This window comes from Propithecus coquereli, unplaced genomic scaffold, assembly GCF_000956105.1.
Source record: "Propithecus coquereli isolate 6110/MARCELLA unplaced genomic scaffold, Pcoq_1.0 Scaffold124, whole genome shotgun sequence".
Taxonomy (NCBI): domain Eukaryota; kingdom Metazoa; phylum Chordata; class Mammalia; order Primates; family Indriidae; genus Propithecus; species Propithecus coquereli.
This window is the reverse complement of record NW_012136525.1, coordinates 2,509,433-2,519,250: the sequence shown is the minus strand read 5'-3', so window position 1 is coordinate 2,519,250 and position 9,818 is coordinate 2,509,433. Positions and strand designations below refer to the sequence as shown.

The window sequence follows — 9,818 nt, the reverse complement described above, 5'->3', positions numbered from 1 at the left end:
TGGGATCTAATATCTTCATAAGAATTGCACACAATATATGCACACAAATCTTCTATTTTTTATAGTGAATTCTTAATTGCCTATAAAATTACTATCTCACCATATATAATTTTAGGTAGTAGATGTGACCATGTACGGTTTTCTTATGAAAATGCCATAGCAACATGAATACTTGGTACTAAAAAGCATCTTTAATTAATTGACAAAAGCTTTTTATTTTTAATTTAAACTTTAGCCTATGGTTAGAGTGAGGCATTTTAAATAGTCTACATGATGACTTAATGTGAGCCAAGAACAAAACCTGGATCTGATAGTCTTCTACTCACTCTCTGACAAACTGTCCCTACAGTTATAATGAAATGATATTTCTATCAGAAACCTCTATGATTAACAATTATCATACATATGGTGCTTATACAGGATCCTTCATTCAAGGTGTCCAGAGCTTCATGTGTCTTATCTTCAAAGCTTCTGCTTGAATAGGTAAGAACTTAGATAAAAAAACCAGTTCATTTTGAGCTAAAAGGAAATTCTTATCTAGAAATTACTTATCCTTTTTTTAGTGTCTTACTCTCCACACCCCCTTCCTGTTTTGAAAATAGGGAGAAATAAAGATGCATACAACATCTTTTGGGTTATACAAATTATAGATAAGCTTTGAAGGTCTCTAGCAAGCTATTATTGTTTCACCAAGAGAATTCCAAGTGGGCCCTAATCTCCTGGTCCCTGATTTCAGCAACTGCTTGGAAAATGTCGAGAGAGAGACACACACACACACACACACACACACACACACACACACACACACACACACACACACACACCCCCTACCTTAAAAACTCTGTGCTTGAGAAGGATAGTTTACTTTGACATTAGAACAGCTTTCCGGCCCGTTTGTTCCGATGGAGGGGCCACTCGCCGTTCTGTGGCGAACACATCTTACTCCTATTCTGTAAACCTATCTTGTCCTTCCTCAATAAACTTCGTTTCATGCTAACAAAAAAAATAAAAAATAAAAGAAACCCAGTTTTCCCTGCCAGCTGCAACCAGGGCACCCCTAATTTTTATTAAAGCTACAAGTCACAATTTATTAATCATGTTAAGAAATGTAAGGAGATCAATTAGGAGAATGCTGCTCAAGGGGATTGATGCAATTCCTCCGTATCTATCCTTTTCATCAAAAGTGTGAAGCAGATGGTGCATGTAATAATGATGATAGTTATGATAATGAACATAATGATATTAACAATATGATTCAACAGTAACAATATTTGAAGAATAACAAGATATGTCACCAAATGGGAGAAACTAAGCCATAAGGAATCTGAGAGTTTTGTTTATTCCAAAGGTCACAGGATACAATGACATTTCAAAACGTTTAAGGTACTGTCAGTACATCAAGTATTACAAAACAGATACATGAAGAAATACACTAAACCAGGGGCCCTCAAACTCTAGGGTATTAAGTACAACCTGCAGGGCTTGTTAGAACACAGATTACTGGGCCTCACTGTCAAGAGTTTCTTATTTAGTAGGTCTGGGGCAGACCCAAGAATCTGCATTTCTAACAGGTTCCCAAGAGACACAGATGCATCCCAAGGCCACACTTTGAGTCACCTTGGGAAGGGAGATGAATATTTATTGAGGGGGAAGGGAAAGAACAATTATTTAAAACTATCTTGGGTCAGGCTTGGTCAAACGTTTACACAGTTTATCTCATTTAGTCCTCACAGCGTCCCAATGAGCAATGGTTCTCAAACTTCTCCAGAGCAAAGGAGAATGAACGCACCGCGCAAAGGGTATGCCTATGCAGTCCTCTAGAAATAGAAAATTTCTTTGATGATTGTATTATTTAAAAATTCATAAAAATTTTGCATTATTTCAAAATATTGCTGCTTGTTATGAATTCAATATAAGTCTACAATTTATTTATCAGATATGTTGCTTAACTCTTAACCTTGTTTTTTTAATAAAATTGGTCTTTGGGAACATGAAGAAATGGATGGCTGAAGTTTGGAAATTGGTCTATGGTGAACCAGCTAGTACATGTTTGATCTAGAACTTGAACTAGGCCTGCAGGTCTCTAAAGACAATGCACATGTTATACCTTACTGCCATCCACTCCCACCTACCTGAAAGGTCTATCAGGTTTTTCTCTATTACTCTTTTATGGATCCAGCTCTTGTTCTAGCTAGAGAGAACTACTTGTTGCAGTGGTCCTTTTTTTTTTTTTTTTGAGACACAGTCTCTCTCTGTTGCCCGGGCTAGAGTGCCATGGCATCAGCCTAGCTCACAGCAACCTCAAATTCCTGGGCTCAAGCGATCCTCCTGCCTCAGCCTCCCGAGTAGCTGGGACTACAGGCACGCGCCACCATGCCTGGCTAATTTTTACTATATATATTTTTAGTTGTCCAGATCATTTCTTTCTATTTTTAGTGGAGACGGGGTCTCGCTCTTGCTCAGGCTGATCTTGAACTCCTGACCTTGAGCGATCCTCCCACCTCGGCCTCCCAGAGTGCTAGGATTACAGGTGTGAGCCACCATGCCTGGCCTTTGTTTCTATTTTTAGTTGCTCAGCTAATTTTCTCTATTTTTAGTAGAGACAGGGTCTCGCTTTTGCTCAGGCTGGTCTCAAACTCCTGACCTCAAGGGATCCTCCCGCCTCGCCCTCCCAGAATGCTAGGATTACAGGCATCAGCCACCGAGCCTGGCCTGCAGTATTCCTTTTAAAAATGGTATTTGGTCTTCAGGCCTACTTGCTGTTCCTCAGATTTTTCTCACTTTAACCTGATCTCCACATGTATGTTCATTTTTCTTTACAGGTGGAAAGCTCTCCCCTTCATCTATACCTGACTGGAATCTTACCATCCCATTTAAGGCCCAGCTGAAATGCTATTTTTCCTTTCTGAAGACTAAATATCATTTTTAAAAGGCTGCTGGACTGGATACCTCAGTGAGTTCACATAGCTGCCAAGATATACTTTAATGTCAATGGATATGTAATTTTTTTGTAAATCAGCTTGTGCAAATAACCCCATGGGTCCTAATTTATACAAGCCTCTGCAAAGAAATGATTCTGTCTGACAATAAAGTTATACTGGAATTCAAAACATGAAGTTTTGTGCGATGTAAGCTATTGGAGTACAGATAAAAAGTAGTTGGAAAAATACATTTAAAAGAAATCCCCTGGGCATGTTGGCTCATGCCTATAATCCCAGCAGTTTGGGAGGCTGAGGTGGGAGGATTGCTTGAGGCCAGGAGTTCAAGACCAGTCTGGACAACAGAGTGAGACCATGTCTCTACAAAAAAACGAAAAAGAAATTCCCAAACAGGAAGCTTTAGATTATGATGAAATTTGTGGCTATAAATTAGAATAAAGTAAACAAACACTGTAGAATATACCTAGACTTTTATAATTGGAAGGGGCCTTGAAAGTCATTTAGGACAATTCCCTTACAGTAGTAGAATTTTTGGACCCTGCTTTGTATTATGTCAGAAGTCCCATTTGTTTAGTTAATGCTGTTTAATTTCCATCAAGCTTAGCTTTGGTCTCTTTATATTGTGATTTCCATGCTACCTGAAGAAAGCTTTTTGTACTGAATAATGGATTTTTTTCCTGAAGGGCCAGACCTGACTTAGGTCCAAAGGGAACTAAACTGTAGGATCTCCTTTGATTTTAAAGGTCGCTAACTTTAGTGATGCTAATTTTGAACCTCTGAGGAATGAATTCTTACCCCCAGCTGCAATTTTTGATCAGTCCAACAGCCAAGCCACAGTCATGGCCAAGACTAGAGAACACTCACACTAAGTGGGGTAGCCATCTGCTCCATTTGGCCAGCTCTAGCTTTGGACGCTGAGAGGTAGCTCATATGCTGATTACATCTTGGTTTAACCATGCAGAGTGAAAACAGAAAATGACACCAAGGACATTTATCTTTCCACCCCCATGTGCTCCTCCCAATCCCAATATGGTAAAGAGCACGAACCCTGGAGTAGGGCAGAACTGAGTGTGACTTTAGGTAAGTTACTTAACCTTTGTAGGCCCTAGTTTCCTATCTGTACAAGGGACATCATAATAGTACTGTAATTATCTTACGGGGAATTTGCGGGTTTTGGTGGGGAATTGCCTGTTGAGCATCTGGGACAATGTCTGGCACACAGAAATCCTTAATAAATGCCAGCTATTATTATTATCAAGGAGTAGCAACATGAACACAATCAAGTGAATTAAATTCTCTTCTCTGCATTAAGCTTTTCCATGGCGTTTCACTCACTCTCTGACTCAGTTATGATACCAATACTCATTCCTTAAAATTGTATCTTTAGCCCGGCTTCTTTCCTGAGCTCAAGACTGGGCGCCACAACTCCCAAGATACCCAGAAGTGGCCTTGGAACCTAAAATAAATCCCAAACCAGACCATTACCTGGCACTGAGCAATACATGATCCTCCTTTTGACCTCTGGCATTTGTGAAAGACACCATTATCTTTCTACCTACCCAGGCAGGAGAATGGAGTCTCTCTCTTTTTTTTTTACTTCTTTATCTTCCAGTCAATCAGTTGCCAAGTCATTTAGTCATACATTGACCTATACAACAAGTATGTATCAAGCCTTTTCTATAAGCCAAGTACTGTGACACTGGGTACACAGGACAAAACTTCCATGGTTTCTGCCCTCATCTACAAATATACTATTACAAATTATTATATTAATGTACTTGGGAAGAAATTCCAGTCCTTATGAGAAAGTGTAACAGGGGACATAATTTAAAATGAGAGTCAGGGAAGAACTCTCAGAGGAAGTGACAATTTGAACTGAGACCGGAGAGATGAAAAGGGGTCTGTCAGGTAAGTGACGGAGTGAAGAGCACCCCAAGCAGCGGGCCAGCACGTGCAAAGGCCCTGAGGCAGGGAGGGCTTCATGCCTTTCCTGAGGAACTGAAAGGCCACGTGGCTAAAAGGTAGTGAGCTTGCATGGGACGAGGCTGGAGCAGCAGGCAGGGGCTTACCAGCCACATCTGGAAGCCCCTGAAGGGTTCTGAGCAGGAGAGGCACAGGATCGGATCGCTCTGGCTGCTTTTGGAGAGTGGACTGGAGGGGGCAAGAACAGAATTAGAGACCAGTCAGGAGGCTACTCGGTGGTTCTGATGACAGATGGGTGGTGGCTGTGGTGATGAAGAAAAGTAGATGAATCTGAGACACAATTTGGAGGTCGTATTGATAGGGCTTGGTGACTGGGATGTGGGGAGTGAGTGAAAGGGAGGCGACAAGTCTGGTTCTTAGGTTTCTGGCGTGAGCAGCTATGTGGGTGACAGTGCTTGCAGATTTTACCTTTTTTCAGAAGAGTCAGTATTGCTAGACTATCTCCCGGGAGGTCCCTACTTTCCCCTCTCAGTGAACCACCTTGCCTCCAAGTCATTATAACTTCCTATCTAGATCACTGTCCCTTCTCCTTACTGTCCCTACCTCTTGTCTATGCCAGCTTCAAATCACCTGCAGCTGTTTTATCTTGCAAAATACAGCTCAAGACACAATACTCCCCATTCAAAAGTCTCCAGTGGTTCCTTATCATCCACTCCAGTACAAACTCCTTACCTTGGCCTCCGAGACTCCACAACCTATACAGTCCCAGCCTTGTTTCCCACCCCTTCATTATTTAAGTCTTGCTTTAGCTGACCTGGAGACTTGCTATTCCTTGAGCGTGTCACCACATGCTCCTGCCTCAGTGCTTTTACGCTCATGCTATTCTTAAGTCTTACCATCTCGGTCTACTCAACTTTCAAGGTTCGTTATTTATGAAGTGTCCCATCTGCCAATTTCATAATGCTTTGTACTCTTAGGGCGCCTGTGTTTCTGCCGTTCATGGGGGTATTGAGTGCACTTATCTCATGCCCACAGTGTGCCCCCTCACAGACCGCAGTACCTTTGAGTGCCTGGCTCCTGCACTCCCCCTGCTCCTACTGCTCCCACTACCCCTGCCCTTGCAGGGTCAGAATACTGCTTCACCCACAGTAGGAACATTTTATTAAATTTATTGTCATTAATTATATTAAGGAGTGATGAGACACAAGCTGTGGAAGGGGAGATGTTTTCCAGTAGCATTTGCCAGCAGCAGGGCTCACAGCAAAATTCCTCCTTAGTACCCTTGCGCCAGACTCCTTGCGACTGTGTCACACACAACACAAACATGCACGCGTTCCTTTAATAGAGTCTTCTGGATATTCGAAATACTCCAGAGTAGTAGTCCACATAAGCTTACTCTTTCCTTGAAAGAGTAACAGCCTCTAACTCAGGATTTTTCAAACTGTCTGTTGTAACTCATTATTAAGTCAAGAAATCAACTTAGTCATAATCAATACTAAAAAATAAAACAGTAAGGGCAAGTATTGTTTCCTGAAACAAGTTTCAAATACATATATATGTGTATATATGTATTGGTTCAAATACATATATACACATACATGTATGTGTGTACTGAGTTGCAATATAAATCGTATTTCTTACCATGGGTCCCAGTCAAAAAGGTTTAAAAGCTACTGCTTTGATGCTTTGTGCCCCACCCCCAGATCAAACCACAGAACTTAAGCAGAGAAAGTAAGATGTTAAGAAAATAGTAATGAGACTATCTGATTAAAAATTATTTATGGTTAAAACGTGAATGATATATCTAACGCTTCCCTTGGGATATCTGCATTTAGAGAGAGCTACTTTTAACCCAAATTAATCTCTTATAAGTAGAAAGTGAATCGGAAGTTTGGACTACAGGCCTTCTTGGCACTTCTAGCAAGGATTTCCTCTAGTATCCCAGTTCCCTGAGAGAACTGGGCTCAGGAACTGGGAGCTCCATTGCTGAAAGGCTACTTGTTTCTAGGTTACAATAAACATAAGTGGTAATACAAAATGTACACCTTCTTCCATGCACATTTCAAGCTTATCAAGTTATATTTATATGCGTGTATTTAATCTATGCCTAGAAATACAATATTACATATCCACATGAATGAGCTATACTTGACATAAGGCAACGGGACGCCCAAAGTTGATCTAAAAATGAGAAATACTGTGAGTTACTGAACAATAGTATATGTGAGACAGGAAGGGGGGATATGGGAAATGGTAGAATGGGCAGAGGGGCTTGGGAGCATGGTAGATGTATTACACCAAGTGTATATTACTTTGATGATTGATGGTAATGAGAGAAGAGGGGTAGGATATGGGCAAAACAATTTCCTAGTCAGCTGTGTGTCCCACGACAGTACATAGCAGTAGCCCACCAGAAGTGCACAGGCAGTATTTGATTATGTCAGCGCACAAAAGTTAAACTCCAAGTCCTAATTCCAGCCCTAGCTCCATTTAACAGGTTGCCCCTTATAATTTGATGTTACTTTTGTTATACCGTCAATTTATAGTTAAGAAACCAAAAGTGAGCTTCCTAACTAAAGGATGTAGACACTATTAACTGCTAATTACAATCTCAACAAATAACTGGGTCAGAAATAAGGTTGAAAGGGTAGGAAGTTCAATGTTGGTGTAAAGAACCCTAGATTGGGGTGTCAATAAACTTGGGTTATGCCTGGGTGACACTGAACAAATCGCACAACCTAAGGACCTTTCTACCTTTAAAATCTTACAATACTACATGGGAGGGAAAAGGTGACCTTTATTTGGAAGAAAGGAAGATCATCTTGGTTTGATATGTAATAGGCATATAATGCTATTAGCCAAGGTTGTTTAAATATGAATTAATGCCTCTCCCATTATCTAGATTGGATTAACACCCTTTGGTGATATCATATGTCAATGTCTCTACTGACAACTGGATAAATTCCAAATTTCTTTCTGGTATTTAAGGCTTTCCATATGTGCCCAACTCTCAAACTACTTATGGTGTTTGAGATAAAGTTGGGCAGATGTGGAACTGCTCTTGCCCCAGGCCTGTTTCCTTATCATTACTTTAGTTTTTGCTTCATTCTTCCCCACTCTCCTAGCTAAAGTTCTATAACCTTCATAAAACCTTCTAACTACTCAAATGACTTATGTATCCCTGATCTTGACCTTGGAATTCCTACAGAACTTTACAGCAATCCTACATGTAGGCACTGTTGTACTCATTTCATAGATAAGAAAATTAGGCCAGGAGAGGTTAAGGGGCTTGCCTAGGACTTCTCAGTTTGTGCCCAGCAGCAAAGCTGGGTCTGATCTGTTTGCCTTCAAAGCCCACACTTTTTTTACCATTGTACCATGCTGCCTCCATGTACTCAAACACCATGGAGTAAGGATGAGGTAAAAAAAAGCCTATAAACCAGTTATCATGCAGCTTGTTGTGCCATAAATAAAGATGCACTATATCCTTTGAACTATATGGGTAATAAACTCTTGGAATAGCATGGATCATTTTTAAGGGGGTTGTCAGACCTGTTTCCCAAGCCTAGTATTAAAATGATATCCCAGGGTAAATGACAGGTGGGTGGCTAAGGAAAAAATAAAGCAACATGGTATAAGAAGGAAATATTAGAATTGGGACAGAAAAGACACAAAAGTGTAACATAAGCCAGTAATGCACAAAATAGAGACTCAAAATAAGTACGGAATACGGGTCTGAAAAGGCCCCAACGTCTAAGTTAGGTGGCCTATGCCTACCGATGAGACGCGCGCGTGTGTGTGAGTTGTTATTAATAACAGACAGCAGGACACACGGACAGAAAGTGGAACTCGAGAGAGAGACAAAGATAGGTCGTGAGGGCAAGGGTAGAACATGGCATGATGAGACAGGGTGGGGACGCGGAATGAGGGGCCAGAGGGCACAGCAGGGGTCGAAGAGCAAGGTGAAGAGGTTCAGAGGGCACAGCGCCCCCAGACTCGAGGCAGGACTTGTCTTCCCTCAAGAGCTGGCGGGGGGGCTACAGGATTCACACCCGCACCCCACCAAGCCCTCGGGGGTGCCTCCGGGACGAGAGAGGGGTCAGGTCCCCAGTCCTCCCCAATTCCCCCGGGACTCCGCGAGGGGGCTGAGGAAGGCAGGAGGGTTCTTACCCAGGAAGATGGAGATGATGAGCCGCAGCGCCTGTTCTGACGCGCCCAGGGACGTCGCCAACTTGTTAAGGCTCAGCTCCTGGAAAGCCGACCGCAGCACCCCCACCAGCTCCACCGCCGATCCCACGTCCCCCTCCGCTGCGGACGCCATCTTAACTGCGGGCGCCCCCAGGGACCCCCAGCTCCGCGCGCCCCGAATGTGGGCAAAACGCTGTAGCTTCACCCCTAATTCCGGCCCGGGGACCGCCCACGGCGTGCGCATTGGCTGCAGGCCCGCCCAGCGGCTCCAGGCTCACCCCGTTATTGGTCGATCCGAGAAAAGGGCGGGGCCTAGCCCAGCAAGGTAGGAAGAGGGCGGGTCCGAACGTTTGTAAGGCAAAGGTGACTCCTGCCGGGAACGAAACCGGGGCAGGTCGAGGGCGGGCGGGGCTTGGACTCGATACCCAGGGCTGCCATCGGAAAAGTCCAAACCTGAGGCCTGGTGATTGAACAACTCTGTTCTAACTGCTCGGGGGAGGAGTCGGTCCGCTAGAGTCTGGCCGGCTCGTTCGCGGCCTTCCCATTGGCCGAGGCGGGAGCAGGCGAGAGTCGGGGCGGGGGCGCTCCTTCACCCGACAGCGAGGTTACTCTCGGTCGCCGGCGCGCTGGGGTTACTGGGGCATGTAACCGAGAGGCGGGAATTCCTGCTGCCGCTTCGCGAGCGCCTCCTAACGGCACGCCTGGGCTGTTCTTAAATGCTTAAGCCGCTGGACTGGCTGCCTTCAGTCCCGAAGGGTCTGGGGAGAG

General features: G+C 43.5%; 1 protein-coding gene across 1 annotated transcript in view; it reads right to left on the bottom strand.

Moving 5' to 3' along the window:
- Positions 1-9,380, bottom strand: part of LPCAT3 (lysophosphatidylcholine acyltransferase 3) — a 33,209-nt gene extending 23,829 nt beyond the window's left edge. Inside the window, exon 1 of the mRNA XM_012637813.1 lies at positions 9,033-9,380. Within this exon, the coding sequence (XP_012493267.1) occupies positions 9,033-9,294 (262 nt within the window). The 5' untranslated portion in view covers positions 9,295-9,380. The remainder of the gene's footprint in view (positions 1-9,032) is intronic.
- Positions 9,381-9,818: the final 438 nt, after the last annotated feature.